At 40.9% G+C, this 17,973-nt stretch overlaps 2 protein-coding genes across 3 annotated transcripts; one reads left to right on the forward strand and one right to left on the reverse strand.

Annotated features, from left to right (window-relative positions):
• Window positions 1-1,468: 1,468 nt before the first annotated feature.
• Window positions 1,469-3,453, reverse strand: foxd1 (forkhead box D1). Its single transcript, XM_080876132.1, has one exon. It carries the CDS (start codon window positions 3,149-3,151, stop codon window positions 2,096-2,098), a length of 1,056 nt encoding a protein of 351 aa, XP_080732258.1. The 5' UTR covers window positions 3,152-3,453; the 3' UTR covers window positions 1,469-2,095.
• Window positions 3,454-11,498: 8,045 nt separating this feature from the next.
• btf3 (basic transcription factor 3) lies at window positions 11,499-17,089 on the forward strand. Of its 2 annotated transcripts, none has more exons than XM_080874467.1 (6): window positions 11,499-11,588; window positions 13,240-13,308; window positions 13,643-13,756; window positions 13,872-14,073; window positions 15,585-15,638; window positions 16,555-17,089. In XM_080874467.1, the coding sequence occupies exons 2-6, from the start codon at window positions 13,240-13,242 to the stop codon at window positions 16,599-16,601; spliced, it is 486 nt and encodes a 161-aa protein (XP_080730593.1). In that variant the 5' UTR covers window positions 11,499-11,588; the 3' UTR covers window positions 16,602-17,089. The 2 variants fall into 2 exon arrangements, with proteins under 2 accessions (XP_080730593.1, XP_080730594.1); XM_080874468.1 differs by having other exon boundaries at window positions 11,565-11,651.
• The last annotated feature ends 884 nt before the right edge of the window (window positions 17,090-17,973 follow it).

A 17,973-nucleotide genomic window follows, 5' to 3' on the forward strand; every position in this document is an offset into this window, starting at 1 on the left:
GAGCCCTGTTGCATAGTTTGGATTCACTCTTAGTCTCTAAAAGAAGAACTCTTAACGTTAATCGGCAGAGCAAATGTGCAGAGAAACTATGTTAAAAAAAGAACAGCAGCTTAACTGTAGTGAGTTTAGTATTATTCAAATAAAATCCTGTAGAATAGAGATGTCTAATGTCAAACACGGCGTGCAGACCCATGAGAAGGAAACTCAAACACACATTTGGTGTAAAAATCTGCTTTGAATACCCGGATATTATATATATATTACAGGCCGTATAGACAGATGCTATTTAAACCCTGTAGGCTAGGCCTTAATTACAAGCCACTGCTCAGCAGACACAATCTCGAGTACATGCGTTATTATAATGTTTTACATCATGCTCATCTCTTCATTTTCGCTGTTTAACCTCCTGTATTTGTAAACAAGCCCACACAGTACAATTGACCTCCTTCCCTGCTATAGTCACTCTCACTCTCCAGAGTGTAAGCGCGTGCGTGTACCTTTTTCTCTCATTGCGTGTTACATCATCACGCAATAGCTGTTCTCTCGTGGCCTAGTGAACTGGCTCTAAGCGCTGCACCAATTTAGCCATTCTACTACACACACGCACACACACGTTGCTTTGAATAAAGGGAGGCAAACGCACTTACAGTCACGGAAGCAGCAGGGCTGTACAGTACAGGCAACATTATGAAAGCTTATAAAAATTTTAAAAAGCACAGCTCCGACAGACACAGCATCACGACAGCGCAGGTGCTTGGGAAGGCTTTTTCTTCTTTTCTTTCAAGTGTCAAATTAAATTACCTGTGTATTTAAAAACAACACAGTCTGCTTGGATCCATGTGTTAGTGGGTTCTTGCGTGTGGGGCAAATAAAGTTGCATTAAGACTGTCAAACACTGAAAACGGTGAGTGGATTAAAGGTGATTCTAACCTCCGAAACATCGTGAGCGCTGTTGACTTCAGGAGCAACATTTCATTTTTCTCTCGGGTCTAATACGAGCAGATAATGAAATTCTGGATGAGTAGTGTTTGCTCAAGAGCCCAGGCCGCCTGTCGACACCAGCACCGGGATAATCGCTGAGCTGAAGCAGGCAGAAATACAGCCCCTGTCTCACCCCTACGACACACTCCTGTCCGCTCACTGTAATTACGAGGATGAGTGTGAAAGAGGTCAGATGGACACGCAGGCCCTGTGTGCGCATGTTCCAAAGGGCACAGCAATGACTTTAGAGTGCAGTCAGATTTAATGCATTTGTAAATATTATCTGACTGGCACGCACATGTGTGTGTGTGTGTTATAAAGAGTTGTGTGTGTTTCTTAAAGCCATTCAGTGGTTACTATATTTGGATCATACAGTTATAGTTAACACATCCGCAGTGTAAAGACACAACAACATCAGCAACACGTCTGTTTCAACAGTAACCGCCAAGAAAGCTCAACATCAATTCATAAATTTATTTCCAAACAAATTGCTTTTTTTCTTCTTTTTTTGCAAAACGAAATTTATTCTTGTTGGAAAAAAACAAAACAATAAACTGTGTAAAAATATCACACTTGAATTACACAATACTTGCCAAAAATGTACAAGGTTTAATTACTGAAATAAACACTGCATATTATTATAAATGTATGACTTTGCTCTGCGTTTCTCTTTAATACAAACATCAAATCAAAACCTTCAAAAAAGGTCGCTTTGATTGGCTGATAGAAAACATTGATGTGTTTGACACAAATACATTATAAGCCTGTTTCAGACACGTGATCGTTTGTAACCTGTCCGTTATCCTGAGACGCCTTTATACAGTGACTGAAAACGAATCACTTCATGGTAGGGAAAAAAAAAAAGGCTGGAAAGTTAAATTCGTGGTCGAAAGTCTGATTCACACCGAAATAAACAAACAAAAATAATGAACATAAATATATCTTCATGAACAGCATGAATATATAGGCACAAATAGTGTTCTGCATGTCCATCATTCAGCTGCGTGCTAGCAAAACAAACATACAAAAATAATCCTACCTTCAAAGAGGGGCGTTTTTGTTTAGGTTGCTGTCTCTTTTTTTAAGTGTCTTGAAAAGTTTGGAGTTAAGACATTTAACAGGCGCTAGTGCCGCTGACAACTCTGCTCGGAAAGTTTTCAACCGGATGTAAAACAGCTCCAGGATGTATGGTCTGCGACTGGCTGGTCACTGCAGGCCCCAGAGAGGACGGTAAGACTGGGACAACGACAGGAGAAGTCCTGGAGGGGCTAAGAGACCCTCCGATGATGCTCTCTATGGAGAAGGGGGACCGCTGCACCGGGGAGCTCGATTTCTGGACCGGTGATGTTGCCTGCACGCCGGCTGAGCCCAGACTGGAGCTGAGCTGGGGATAAAATCTACTTCTGGTTAAGTCCGTGGTAGTGCTGGTGGGCATCAGGGACGGTGCAGGGATAATGGTCCCCGAGTGTGAGTGTGAATGCCTCGGGTGCTGCTGCTGCTGCTGCTGCTGGAAAGCAAAAAGCGCAGAGTGTGCGTGGTAGGACTGGAGCTGGATGCCGTATCCCCCGCAGCCGTACGGTCCGTAGCCATAGGCAGCGGCCGCGGGCAGAAAAGTGTTGTGCTCGCGCAGCAGGTCTTGAGTCTGCTGCCGCTTGAAGCGTTTCCTCCGCCTCAGAAAGCTTCCGTTGTCAAACATATCAGCCGACTCCGGGTCCAAAGTCCAGTAGTTGCCTTTCCCTGGGTTCCCGGGCTCCCTCGGTATCTTAACGAAGCAGTCATTGAGGGATAGGTTGTGCCTGATGGAGTTCTGCCAGGCCGGGAACTTCTCCCTGTAGTACGGGAAGCGGTTGCTGATGAAGTCGCAGATCTCGCTGAGAGTGAGCCTCTTTTTGGGACTCTGAAGAATGGCCATGGTGATTAAGGCGATGTAGGAGTAAGGTGGCTTCACCAGGGTGTTCTTGCCCGCCGGCTTGTAGGTATCCCTTGAAGAGGTGGAGCTGTCCAGGCACGGAGGTGGAGAGCCGGCCAGGAGGATACCGTCGTGCATCTGCGCTACTTCATCCACGTAGGAGCGCGTCTGGCTGTCTCCATCCTCGCCTTCTCCGACCACGTCTATGTCGGTCTCTTCCGAAAGGATGGAGGCATCCGACATCTCTGAGCTCAGAGTCATGGCTCACGCACGGCCGTGCCCCTCCGACGCCAGATGAGGAAGACCGTGAGATGCACAAGCTGTCCCTTTCCTCCCTCTTCAGCAACTCGTATGAGGAGGGGGAGATGAGAGGAGCACGCTTCGCCACCGGTGAGAATTGTCCCTCCGTTTTGTCGCTATTTCCATATGTTTACAGGCTGTTTCCTTTTTCCAAAAAAAAAAATCAACAACTATGAGGAGCGACCCCCGTCGATGGCAGGCTGAGAAACTGTGCTGTGAAACCTGCAAAAGGGCCAAACCTGAATCAAACAAGGGGCGGACCTTCTCGCGGTATTTATACTACTGCTCTGATCACATGGCGAGGAAACGTCAGCACGGCGAATGAAAAGAGAGGAACAAATTCAATCACAAAAAAGGGACTGAAAATGAGCTATGAGTGTTTTTATGGAAAAAAAAAGTTTGGTGTGGCCTGCATCCTTTTTAGTGGCCATTCACGGTGGCCTACACTCCACACATAACTAATCTAAAGCTTTTATTCCACGCAATGTTTTCAACATTTTTTTAAAAAATCTTTAGAAAAGTCTAATCGGTGGTGTGGTCGTTGAAGGATCCGAGAGGATATTTTGACAAGCATTTTTTTTTTTCTTTGTTGAACTTTGTTAAGTTACCGAATGACATAAATTATTGGAGGCAACATCTGGATTTTTAATTTCCAAACAAACTACGCAGCGATGTATATATAAAATCATAAAGGCGTGAAATACACGCCCCCCACCCACGATATTTACATTTCTTATCAGACAGCCTTTGTCAGAGTCTGCTGCACCATACTCAGGCAGCTCGGTTTGCGTGATCCGGTAGTTATCTAGATTATCCGCGAGCCATTTGCAATGGAAAAGAGTCAGCTGTTAACTCGAATCAGTCACGGGTCACGCATATGCAAGGCACAGAAAGAAGGCCGTGCCGTGCGTCTGGAGCACGTTGCACTGTGTGTGTACGTGTATCTGTGCCTGTGTTTGGACATTATTTGGAATTTTCAACATTTTCACTGAATTGCGGCAATTAGGTGTTTTTTTTAATCAAAATTTATTTTAATGTATTTATTTTTTATACTCTTTATTAGATCAAAATTATCAATCGGCCTGCGTTTTAGGAAGCAGTATAAACACGTGATAAAAATGGTGTCAATAAAGTTAAAATTTTCAGAAGCTGCAGAATTTGTGTAAGCCAATTAAAACCCACAGTAATATATATTATACTTCCAACCTAATTGTTCTCCTTGCAGATACAGTTTGACTCTACCAGCATATAGTTTAGTTTATATTATTTGTTTCTTACTTCGGGGGAGCTGCAGTAAACCAAGTCAAGATGAATATGTCTGGCTTATTAAAATATGAATATCGAAGGACTGTGTTTTACCCGACTTTACCGCCATATGTGACAGTTTACAAGTTGTCACCCTGCCACACTTACCCATTTTTATAGGAAACAACAGCAGACGTGACAAATAACTAAAAACAAAGCACGCACATTTAACAAAACAGCCTTTTAAATTATTTAGTTAATTTAATTTGATTTTTAAATATTTTTCTAAATTAAAAAAAGGAAGTCATCACTCAGGTTTTAATAAAGGCAGCTGACTTTTAAATGCAATTTCCACTTGGGGTATAAACGTGTGCTTCATTAAGTCTGACAGATGCTTAGGTCCTGTGTAGGACCTCTCGAACCTTTTAGACGTTCCCATTTGTCTAACGCCATCTAGTGGTGAACTTGTTTCACAATTAACAAAACACTACCCGTCTACCTCCTCCAAGGATTCAAGCTCCTTTAACTGTGCAGACAGACAGAAATATGGCGTGTGGCATTTTTTAAATATGGGAAACAACATTTTTGAACAGTTTAGCATCCTCGCATAAAGCTTTAGGTTCCAACCAGCCCGTTTAGATTATTCATTATTTATAATGATTTACTGTCATGGATGGATCAAACTGTATTTCTGATATCTCTGCTTACGCCAGTGATCGTGGTCCTGCTTACCACTTTTGCCACTTTCCTCTTTGAAATGATGTGTACTGTTATTGTACCAACAGATAAAGTTCGCTATGATTAAATGAACTTTTTAAAATTAGAGATTTCAAATAAATTCATCTGTGCTATTTATCGGTGCAAAATAGGCCTATGAGAGGAATTACTGCAACAGCTAAGACTGATGCTTCTAAAACGATTATAGGTTTTAAATGTATGCCCAGTTTACCTACATTAATAACCAATTATCGGTCTGTAACGATCATATTTCTGTTCTCATCAAGAATGATAAGGTAACACTCGAAACATCCAATCTTTCGTATAAGAGAATTCAAAACAAACAAGCAAACACAATCAGTTTCAATGAACTGAAGAGGAATTTGTGTTCATTAAATAATTACATTTTACTCTTTGCATTTTAGTCTTTCATAGCTTATCCCCCAGTTTTGAAACCATATGCGCAGAAGATGATGACTCACGAGTCACCGACATTTGGAAATCCTGAAACTTGACATCAGATGTGACGTTTTATTAGCAAAGTTCCTGGACTCCTTTGACGCTACGAGTTGTTAATTTGTGTGATGAGTTTATGAGTCCTCTTTTTTCTGTAATGTACTCGGAATGTAAGTGACCCAACAGAGTCAAGACGGAAGAGTGGATTCATTAATGGTCGTATCCAACCATCCACTATCATTAAAAAAAAAAAAAAATAATAATAATAATAATAAATAAATAATTTATTATTATTATTAGTAGTAGTAGTAGTAGTAGTAGTAGTAGTAGTAGTAGTAGTAGTATTATTATTATTATTATAAAATGCATGGGTGGTAAAGCACCTCTAAAGTGTCTTTAAGTTCAACCAAGAAAGCACTTTCAGTAGCTGTTTCAAGGCAACCCTGCCTGCCTCGATCTTGCTCTGATTTAAACTCCTAATGTCACCAAAACGCTCCGTCTGAGTGGAGCATGTGATTAATGTGTATCACATGCAGAAAAGGGCAATGATGTGTTGCCCGGAATGTATGTCTAAGAGCCGTCATAGACAAATAATTAATAAGCTAAAAAAATAAAAATAAAAACACTCAATAAATTGAATTCAAGAGAGAGTTTTTGCCCTGAGAGGACACCTGATAGAATACTTAGTCGAGTCCATTTGCCATATTTTAAGATTAACTGCGGACATTTTATGCTGATGTTTTTGGTTTTGCGCACACTTTCCGTGCAGTCCTGACACAAAATCGTTCGACTTTCCCTCCTGATCAGTCATCAAACCAAATGTGTCGACTTAGTGAAAATTAGTCGACTAAGTGCCTTCATTTGTAAGACTTAGTGGGAAAATATCGATCTCAACGTCTGAGGCTTTGGAAGCGTTACAGTGCGTATGTCTTGATGCATGCCCAATCATCCGGGTAAGGAAATCTCAAAAAGTTGATTCTGTTCATCTGGACGTAGTTCTCAGTGGGAGAAACCTTCAATCACTCATCCAAGTGATTTCTTCAGTCTCGGGAAGTTCGCATAATTTCCCAAGTTTGTGGGGTTTTTCTCTCGCTCTTTCTGTCCCTCTCGGGTCCTGGGACCACTTCAGCGCGACTCTTGTTACAAAATCACGCTTTTTACTTTATATGGTTACACGAGGACAAATGACCAGATGTAGACTCATCTGAAGAATACATGATAAACGTCAGTGGTATATGATCACTACACAGTGATCGGTGTAGTAGATATACAAATATACAAAACAAAACAAGGTGCGAAGTATTATAATAATAATAACGATAATTGGCTTAAAACAGGTGTATAATGTAATTTGTTCATTCTTTGTTTTCGCAGAATATGTTTAGATGAATATGGACACATTCCCCAGTGGCACACTATATGTAACTTTAACTGATTGGTTTGAGTGTTTGCTATTTGTAATAACAGAAAGCATAAATATATTCAAAGAGAAACCCCCAAATTAAGACCAAACAAAAAAGACATAAAACTGAGCTGAAACTAGAACAAAATACAAAGAACAATAACAAATATTAATGAATACCATAAGCATGAAACAATAACAGAAACAAATAAATATTTCCTTGCAATTGACTTGACTTGCTTTGACTTACTGTTCTCTTTTGAAAGCAAGAGTAACTAGCTTTGGCACACAATCTAAGCACCATTAATAGAATGCGATGCAGACATTTGTGAATATGAATGAATACCATGCATATGAAGCAATAACAGAAATGACAAGCAAGACAAGTAAAGGATGACAGACATCGAGAAGACTGAAAGAGACAACATCACATGAAAAACATATAAGAAAGTCGTTAGGAATGTGTTTTTGGAAGGGATTTTAATAAAGTCACCGATTCTGTGAGCCTTGTCTTATTGGGCAGAGCTAAGGCTTCATGTTGGCAAAAACAGGACTTAGATTTACGCTTCACAGTTGGACTGTGAAAGGGTTCATATGGGGGGTCAACATTTTGGCTATGAAGCTTGGAGACTCATTCAAATGTGCTTTAAGTGTTTTTGTTAAAATAAATTGAGTTAAGAAACATTTGTGCCATCCAACAGCTTACATCAGCGAGCCCTTTTCACTCACCTGCTGTCATCTGTACAGCAATGAAAAGAGATGTTGTGACTTTGTCTAATTTGCCCAGTGGAAACATATACATACAGTGGGGCAAAAAAGTATTTAGTCAGCCACCGATTGTGCAAGTTCCCCCACTTAAAATGATGACAGAGGTCAGTAATTTGCACCAGAGGTACACTTCAACTGTGAGAGACAGAATGTGAAAAAAAATCCATGAATCCACATGGTAGGATTTGTAAAGAATTTATTCGTAAATCAGGGTGGAAAATAAGTATTTGGTCAATAACAAAAATACAACTCAATACTTTGTAACATAACCTTTGTTGGCAATAACAGAGGTCAAACGTTTACTATAGGTCTTTACCAGGTTTGCACACACAGTAGCTGGTATTTTGGCCCATTCCTCCATGCAGATCTTCTCGAGAGCAGTGATGTTTTGGGGCTGTCGCCGAGCAACACGGACTTTCAACTCCCGCCACAGATTTTCTATGGGGTTGAGGTCTGGAGACTGGCTAGGCCACTCCAGGACTTTCAAATGCTTCTTACGGAGCCACTCCTTTGTTGCCCGGGCGGTGTGTTTTGGATCATTGTCATGTTGGAAGACCCAGCCTCGTTTCATCTTCAAAGTTCTCACTGATGGAAGGAGGTTTTGGCTCAAAATCTCACGATACATGGCCCCATTCATTCTGTCCTTAACACGGATCAGTCGTCCTGTCCCCTTGGCAGAAAAACAGCCCCATAGCATGATGTTTCCACCCCCATGCTTCACAGTAGGTATGGTGTTCTTGGGATGCAACTCAGTATTCTTCTTCCTCCAAACACGACGAGTTGAGTTTATACCAAAAAGTTCTACTTTGGTTTCATCTGACCACATGACATTCTCCCAATCCTCTGCTGTATCATCCATGTGCTCTCTGGCAAACTTCAGACGGGCCTGGACATGCACTGGCTTCAGCAGCGGAACACGTCTGGCACTGCGGGATTTGATTCCCTGCCGTTGTAGTGTGTTACTGATGGTGACCTTTGTTACTTTGGTCCCAGCTCTCTGCAGGTCATTCACCAGGTCCCCCCGTGTGGTTCTGGGATCTTTGCTCACCGTTCTCATGATCATTTTGACCCCACGGGATGAGATCTTGCGTGGAGCCCCAGATCGAGGGAGATTATCAGTGGTCTTGTATGTCTTCCATTTTCTGATGATTGCTCCCACAGTTGATTTTTTCACACCAAGCTGCTTGCCTATTGTAGATTCACTCTTCCCAGTCTGGTGCAGGTCTACAATACTTTTCCTGGTGTCCTTCGAAAGCTCTTTGGTCTTGGCCATGGCGGCGTTTGGCGTCTGACTGTTTGAGGCTGTGGACAGGTGTCTTTTATACAGATGATGAGTTCAAACAGGTGCCATTCATACAGGTAACGAGTGGGGGACAGAAAAGCTTCTTACAGAAGACGTTACAGGTCTGTGAGAGCCAGAGATTTTCCATGTTTGAGGTGACCAAATACTTATTTTCCACCCTAATTTACGAATAAATTCTTTACAAATCCTACCATGTGGATTCATGGATTTTTTTTTCACATTCTGTCTCTCACAGTCGAAGTGTACCTCTGGTGCAAATTACTGACGTCTGTCATCATTTTAAGTGGGGGAACTTGCACAATCGGTGGCTGACTAAATACTTTTTTGCCCCACTGTAGAGGGGGACCTAGAAATTAACTTTGTGGGACACCACAGGTAAGCTGCTGCTGGTGAATAGTTGTCCTAAGGTGAGCCAGCAGTTTGTTTCTATAAACCAACTAACTCCAGTATCCTCAATGCCAACCTGGTATTCAGAATGACTTATCTACCATGTCAAAGGCTGCATTTATGCCTTAAAGAATCAAAATTACACCCTTTTCCCTATCATCTGCTAAAAGGACATCAGTGGTTAACCTGAGGACTAAATAGTTTGAATAGTTTCTGTGTTCTAAAGCCTGACTGATATATCACATATTCTATTATAATACATTAAAGTGAATATGAGCTGGATAGGATACACCACTTTTCCAAAATTTTTGCAACATTAAAAAACTAAACTTAAATAATTAAGAATAGATCTATTGAGGCTTGGTTACTTTTATAAACATCAGCCACTTTGAGGAATTTCACCTTCGAGGTTGTAGCTAATCCCAAACCAATTATAATCTTGTGGCTCTAAGTAGGATTTGGATATAATCCCTCATCTTTTTCGGTTCATTACAAAGACCTGAAAACAGAAAATAACCTAATTATAAGACATACTTCAGCAAGCAATCAGCTCACTTTACAGGCTATCCCATTTCACATTGTTCAGGGTTGGGGTGCAGTGGTTAGCACTGTCACCTCAAAGCAAGAAGGTGCTGGGTTTGAACTGCCTGGTTAGCTGGGGACTTTCCTTGTGCTGTTTGCATATTCTGCTTCTGCCTTTGTGTATCATCGCACAATTAAAAGACATCCTTGGAGTGCTTGGTAAATAAATTGGTGATTTAAGCTGACTGTCGGTTTAGATTTAAGAGTGTAATAATCTGTCTATCTCTATAAATCAGCAATCAGTCCCGATTACTTTCACACAGTTAGCTGAGTTGGGATGGCATGCTTGTTACCTGATAGTGTTAGTCTAATCGGACTATTCATTTGTTTTAAGCATTGCCACATTGTGGTCATGTTTAAAAATGTATCTATTAGTACAAACCCCTTTGAGATATCTCATTTTCATTGCAATCCAAGTGCATACAGTTGTTCAACTACCATAGCAACTACTTAAGAGATGACAGAATAAATAATAAACTTTCATTCATTAGTAATCTAGCATAGAGACAGACATCAGGAAATCCATAACAAAAGCTAGCCAAAGTTTCCAACAATAAATAAACAGTATGGTGTGATGATCACCAAATATAATTGCATATAATCCGCAGGTATAAAAATAAGATATAAGCAGAAAGAGCAAGCAAAACTGACATGTGTGTTGATAGAAGGAGCTCTCAATCTTTCTCAAATTAGAGTCATTCTTAAACATGCAGATAATGAAACAAAGTTTTCATGGGACTCTGTGAAAAAGAGTCCCATAAAAGCACACCCTATTATTCAGTAGCTTGTAGAACCACCTTTAGCAGCAATAACGTGAAGTAATTGCTTTCTGAATGACTCTGTCTTTCAAATCATTGTGAAGGAATTTTGCCCCCCCTCTCCATTACAGCGTTGCTTCAGTTCATTGAAGTTTGCAGGCATTCATTTATGCACAGCTCTCTTAAGGTTCCTCCTACAAGCATTTCAATTGGGTTAGGGTTTGGACTTCGGCTCAAGCATAGCAACACCTTAATTCTTTTCTTTCTCAGCCATTCTGCTGTAGATTTGCTGGTGTGCTTTGCTGCAAGGTGCCCAAGCCCTGTAGTTGGAAAAAACCCCAAAAACAAATAGTCACCCCTCCACCATCATGCTCGACAGTTTGTATAATGTGTTTGTGCTGATATGTTGTGTTGTGTGGCTGCATCTCTTTAAAGGACCTTATTCCAGAAGACTTGTTTGTTGCAAACCTGGAATTATATCAAAATTATCCCACTTTTCTATGGCATAAAATAGCCTGTGTAGTTACAAAATGATTCTGTATTGTCTAAGAGGCTTTAGGCCTTAAACTCTCATAAATAACAAATCCCTAAATTTACCCTAATAAAGAACTTTCAGGCATGGTTGGCAATCTGCAAGAATCTCGAAAGTGTTGCCTGGAAAGCAAACCTCAGGGCAGGAAACCCAACTCGCGCTAGTTCGCTCTTCTTCTACTACGTCACTTCCTCCCTCCTCTCTCGCTTCCATCTTGCTCCCCGCATGTGTTTGCTGTTAGTTTACAGGTCAGTCAGGAGCTTTAAATAACTTCTTCTCTCCTCTTTTTTCCACTGATCTGACGGCAAGAGGTAAACGAAAGCCTTTTCTGACTAGATGGCTGAAATCTGCCGCGGTGTGAAGCTAACCGTACTGACGGGGTTGTGAGAGGCTGTGACTGACAGGCCGATAATTTCCCCAGTTAGCTTAGAAGCTAGCAGAAGTTAGCCTGCAAGTTCTGGCACAAAAGCTAAACCACACCTCATTTCGGTTCAGTGTTCATCAGCTAAACCAGACCTGCTGTTAGCGGTGGTGCTTTCGCCTCAATTTATTTGAGCAACAATAACTTAATATTGGTCTACCTTCGGTAGTTCACACTACAGGGAAAAGGCGTTTGCTAATTAACCTGTGAAGCGAGCAGCGCTTGCTGTGACGCTCACGGCTCCTTTCTGGCTTTTTAAAATGTCTGCTTGCTGTTTTTAATATCTTATTTTACCGCCCATTACCACAGCCACACCCGCCTTACTTTTGTTTGTTTGTTTTCATCTAATTTCCTCACAGGGATATCTTGCCCAGCATTGTTGTTGTGAATTTTCGCGGCACAGTATGTTTTTTTTTTTTTTTTTTTGTGAGTCATTAGCCAAATTGTATAGTGGGGGGGAAAAAAACGAAGTTATGGTCACGTGGTTAATTAGAGGCCATCAGCAGGTGTGAACGTAATCAACAGAACCCGTATTTAATATGACAGTTTCTTAATACGCAAATTTGTGCTTTTTAAACACAAATGGATGCGTGTACGCAGCTCGGTTTATTAAACATTTAAGTTTACAAAGGCATACAAAAAACAAACAAAACAGAGAAAATAGCTGGAAATGCCAGAGTGGCCTTATTAAATGAAAAATAAGAACAAATACAAACCAAATATTTTGTTTTGTAGATTATTTAGAATAACACCACTGTGTGTGTGTTTGACCTCCTGTAATTCACGTGGTCACATACACAGGAGTTTGTAAGTCAGGGTTGTCAAACTCCAGGCCTCGCTGTCCTGGAGGTTTTATATATCACTCTGGGTCAACACACCTGAATTAGTTCATTACCAGGCCTGTGTAGAACCTTAAGACATGTTGAGGAGGTAATTTGGCCGTTTAGATCAGCTGTTTTGGATCATGGACGCATCTAAAACCTCCAGGACACCGGCCCTCAAGGCCTGGAGTTCCACACCCCTGTTGTAAGTGCTTGGTTAGCTTTTGTCATGTAGGTAAGACGGCCTCTGATCAACACATGGAAGGACCAAAAATACAGTCTGTGTGAGCCAGTCAGTGACTGCACTAGCTAGAGTTAATTTCTAAACAGCAGACTGGGAAGTGACTGTATTTTGCCAGCTGGCTTTTATTAAATCTGGTCAAATGTTAAGACAAAAATGTTTCAAGTCGGTGTCCAGCCAGATAACGCTCTGCCTTAATAATGGGGCAAACCATTATTAATCTTTTTACTGGTGTAGATGAGTATAAAGGTGTCATTTTAACTGCACTGCTGACTCAGGGTGCTGCTTTCTTATCTGCATGTTGCACTTTATTTTGGTGCCTCCTTTGGGGTGGATTAACTTGTTTTGCTTACTTAGTTTTCAGATAATTACATTTACATACTGACATAATAATATGCAACTTTCCTGCCTTTCAGATGAAAGAAGCAATAATGAATCAAGAAAAACTTGCAAAGTTACAAGCACAAGTCCGCATCGGTGGAAAGGTAATGCACGCAAAGTGAATCTGGCATTACATGAAAATGGGTAGATTTTTTATTGCAAAGCATTTTCTGAGTGTAAATCTGCTGCTGTCTTTTTTTCCCTTTAAATGTGAATCTAGGGACATGAAACCTGAGCTCAAGCAGCTGAATTTTCTATAGTTAGTTTCTATGACAACCAACAGTTTGATCTATAGTTTTGTTGCATGGCAGCAGTAATTTTAGGCAGCGTTGCGTACAGTATATAAATAGAATAAAAACATCCTCCCTCATTTGAGCATAAAACATCACTCAGGTTATGTTGACTAAGAAACATGTTTGTGCGAATGCCCACATTCAGGGAACAGCTCGCAGAAAGAAGAAGGTGGTCCACAGAACAGCAACCGCAGATGACAAGAAGCTACAGTTCTCCTTAAAGAAACTCGGTGTGAACAACATCTCCGGCATTGAGGAGGTGGGGCATAAATCACTCTTGAGTTATTCCTTTGCTTGTGATTTTTCTTACATGCACCAGTACAGATTGTCATTTTTATCACTAAGAATGGGAAATCTGTTTTGATCGGTTCCAGGTCAACATGTTTACAAATCAAGGAACAGTCATCCATTTCAACAATCCCAAAGTGCAGGCCTCCCTCGCAGCCAACACCTTCACCATCACCGGCCACGCTGAGACCAAACAGCTGACTGAGATGCTGCCAGGCATCTTGAACCAGCTGGGAGCAGACAGCTTGACGAGCCTCAGGAGACTCGCCGAGGCTCTGCCCAAGCAAGGTCGGTAGCCTCAAGTTATAATGTAGCGTGTGGTTGACCACACTTTATACTCTGAGCATGTTTAGTCAGACTTTTAGCGGTTTTCAGATATCCACTTGTTTCTGTTAATCTGACACATTTTATGGTATCAGCTTCATGTCTGCTTGCACAGCTATTTTTTGTAAGAGTCAACGTTTCTAATGCATAGAAACTGTCAGCCAACCTACAGTAAATCAAAGAAATAGAGGAAGAATCCTTACTAGCAGTCAGACGCTGAGTCAGTCGTCAACGTCTGACTGCTTGTAAGCTGTCAATCATACAGTGTGGTTAGATCTGATGGTACTGTACTTTAACCCCAGAACAATAATTTAAAGTTTTTAACACCACCACTTACATCTGGTGACACCAGTATACCAAATAAAACATACCTCCCATCAAATTAAATACAACAATACTTAGCAAACTAAAGTCTGAATGCATATCTGAGATTACAGGTTCACGTCTCTCCTGCAGCTTGTACTGCAGTTTCAGGTCTGTTGCAGAGTGAAAATGCAATAGTTCTAAAATCTGACTGCAGTGAAGACCACATCAGTGACAACAGAATAAGAAGACTAGCTGTGAATGTTTTTAATCTGTGTTTTGACAGAGTTTCCACAGCAGGCGAAGCTTTTTTTGTTGCTGCTAGCTGCTCCTAGAAGTCCTGTATGATTTTTTTTTTTTTTTTTTTTTTTTTAAAACCTGCTGCAGCAGACGGCAACACAATCCATCCATTAGTCAATTGAGATTTCCTTATATTTACATATTGCACAACAACAGTAATTTAATTTATTTGTAATATCATAGAACATGAAGACAGGATAGATCAGGGTAACTACATGCAACATTGTGTATTTCAGACTGATGAGCTGTTACAGCTGTGGGATTGATTCACTGCATCTAATTAAATTCATCCATCCATTCTCTTCCGCTTATCCTTATCAGGGTTACGCGGGGGGGGGGCTGGAGGCCATCCCAGCTGTTATAGGGCGAGAGGAAGGGAAGACCCTAGGCGGGTTGATACTCTTATCACAGGGCTAACGGAGAGACGGACAACTGTTCTCATTCAAATTCACACCTATGGGCAAATTAAACTCATCCAATAATCTAACCCAAATAATTTCATGTCTTTGGACTGTGGGAGGAAGCCGGAGTACCTGGAGAGAACACACAGAGCTCCACATAGAACAACCCCGGCCAGATGGTGGATTCAAATTTAGAACCTTCTTGCTGTGAAGCAGCAGTGCTCTGTTTAAGTAACTTTTAAAATGTAATCTGCAAGAGAGAAAACCCACGGCCTCATGCGTTATATTTTGCTTGTACCATATTGAACTAGCACGGTGGATAGTTTGGTCCGTGTCCTGGTAAAGTCTCAGTGAAGCCATGAAGAATGCCATCAGTGTGATGGAGTGATGAAGCCAGCTGTGTCTGAAAAAGGCTTTGGTTTAGTTTGTGGCTACTCTAAGGCTTCTCACAGATCTGTTCTCTTCTTACAGCTGCAGATGGAAAAGCGCCAATTGCTGCAGTAGAAGAAGAAGATGATGTTCCAGGTGAGCAATTTTCATATGTTGAATCCAAGTGTCTGAGCAGTTTGCTCCACCACTCAGAATCAAAGACCATCCCGACATTTCTCGAGAAAAATCTGTTTGCCTCACATTACAGATTTTTTTGCGGTTCTGTTTGGAAATCCTGCTTTACACTTGTCATTTATTGCTGCGGGATTTTTCTTCTTTTTTCTGTTAGCTAAAAAAAGAAAAAAATCATGGTGGGTTTGCTTTTCTTTCTGGCTCATAAAAAGGGGTCATGTGAAGGGGACTCATCAGTTACTTTTGACAATGGTGCAGTGCTGGGTTTTGTTTGAATCTCATGTTCTTTGTTTATAGGATTGTAAGATTCAGTTTGCTTTTCTTTGTGAAGAAAATGGACCGAGCACATGAGGTTGCCATTACAATAATCTCAGCTCTTTTTTTTTTTTCTCTCACTAACGTAACAAACGATTACATATGTACTCAGCAGTTGAAGCCCGATGGCTCAGGGGTTAACATCCATTGCCATCACATTGTTTTTGGAGTTAAGGATTTCTTTTTGTTCTCTCACTGAAGGAACATGTTTGCTCAGACCTTTTGAATTGTTTCCATTTGAACCCCCGACCCTCTGAGCTTTGAGTTGGATAGGTGGGTTTCTCACATTTCACGGGGTAATTGGAGCCAACTTTTTGATGCCCTTTGCTGTCATTTTTACAGCTGCTTTCAGTAGTTATAAGGGCCTCATATGTCGAGCACATTGCCGTCTGTGTGTAGGAGTGGGAGAGATGAGCAAAGAATTGCATTACACCAAGTATCCTGTTTCACATAAACACACACTTCCTGAATTGTTCTCCAGCACCTTTGAGTCACTTGTGCAAATGGGATACGCATTTACTTTCTTCCCCAATCAATCAATTTAATGTCTAATCTTTTGTTTCAGATCTGGTGGAGAATTTCGATGAAGCATCCAAAGATGAGGCCAACTAGAGGGGCTGGGACTCCAGAGTGTTGAAACTTGACAGGACCATGTGGGGCACAAGATGTTGTAATGTCCTTTTTCAAGGGGTGGAAAATGTAACAGTTAAAGTACCTGACAAGATGGAAAAACACGTCAAATTCTTTTTGGCTTGTGAGCATTCTGTAACATGTGCAACACCTGAAAGTACTTGCATACTCTTAAGTGAATTATTTTTGAGTAACTTTTTTTTAGAATAGTACTCTGTATTAAATCTCGAGTAGCAGTATTTCCGTGAAAGGTATTTTAGTACTCATTCCACCTCCTCTTTGCCACCAGACTTCCTTAATGCTTGTGCTGTGTGGTCAGAGTGAGAGAGTGTTTGTAAAAATGTGGTGTTAAAGGCTCACGTTGTCCTTCTGTTTCCTCCATGTTACTGACCCCCTGAATCTGTGGCCTCCCTAAAAACACCATATCTGGAATAAACCTTTGCTACTGTCAATAAATAGCTAAAAATTCAGTTTTTGTTTTTTGTGTTCTTGGTCAAGTACAGTTCTACAATTGAAACACTGCAACTGCTCTTCTGTAGCCATTCCCAAACTCTCTGTGAATGGTACTCGTGGTCTTTGATCAGTGGTTGTTGATCAATGGTCATGAGAATTTGCATAATTATGATTAAGGAACTGACCTCCCAGCCCATTGTTCCTTCACTGGGCTGGTTTCAGTCATTATGCAAATGTACTGTTTATAAGATTGGGGAAACCTGCAGTCAGCTGAGACTGAAGAAGTCACTTGGATGAGTGACGAAACATTTCTCCCACAAAACGCTACGTCCAGATGAACAGATTCAACTTTTGGAGATTTACTTACCTGGATGATTGAGAATGCATCAAGAAGATGCTCTTCTGTAGATTTGGTGAGAAACCATGAACTGCAGGTTGAACTTGTAACATCGTTTAGTTCCTGTAAGGTCAGGGCAGTTGCAGACATTCTTTGTCTGCAGATAGTAACAGGGAGGTAAAGTATTCAGTAAACTTTAGTATGTTCCACAATTTACACTTATGAAAATGAGGGTAAGAGGCGTGTTTTTGCTGGGCGAGTAACCATGGCTGTCAATCCCTCAGTTTTACTTTATGGTCAAGAAAATGGAGAGGGTGAGTGTGACCGTAAGTGTATATTAGAATACAGTTATAACAACTACAGAATTATCTATGATGACAAAAATATGAAAGTCTTGAATCATTATATTTTGCTTCTAAGGAACCATACTTTAATTTTGGTTGAGTGACAAAACAGTGTAGCGCACTGTTTTTAAGTACTTTACTAGCAGCCTGTTGCAAACACTTTTCCCCCTCCATTTGTTTAGTTGTCTCTATGGAAAATGCCAAAAATAACAATTTAACA

Source organism: Rhamphochromis sp. 'chilingali' (assembly GCF_963969265.1).
Source record: "Rhamphochromis sp. 'chilingali' genome assembly, chromosome: 2".
Classification (NCBI taxonomy): Eukaryota; Metazoa; Chordata; class Actinopteri; order Cichliformes; family Cichlidae; genus Rhamphochromis; species Rhamphochromis sp. 'chilingali'.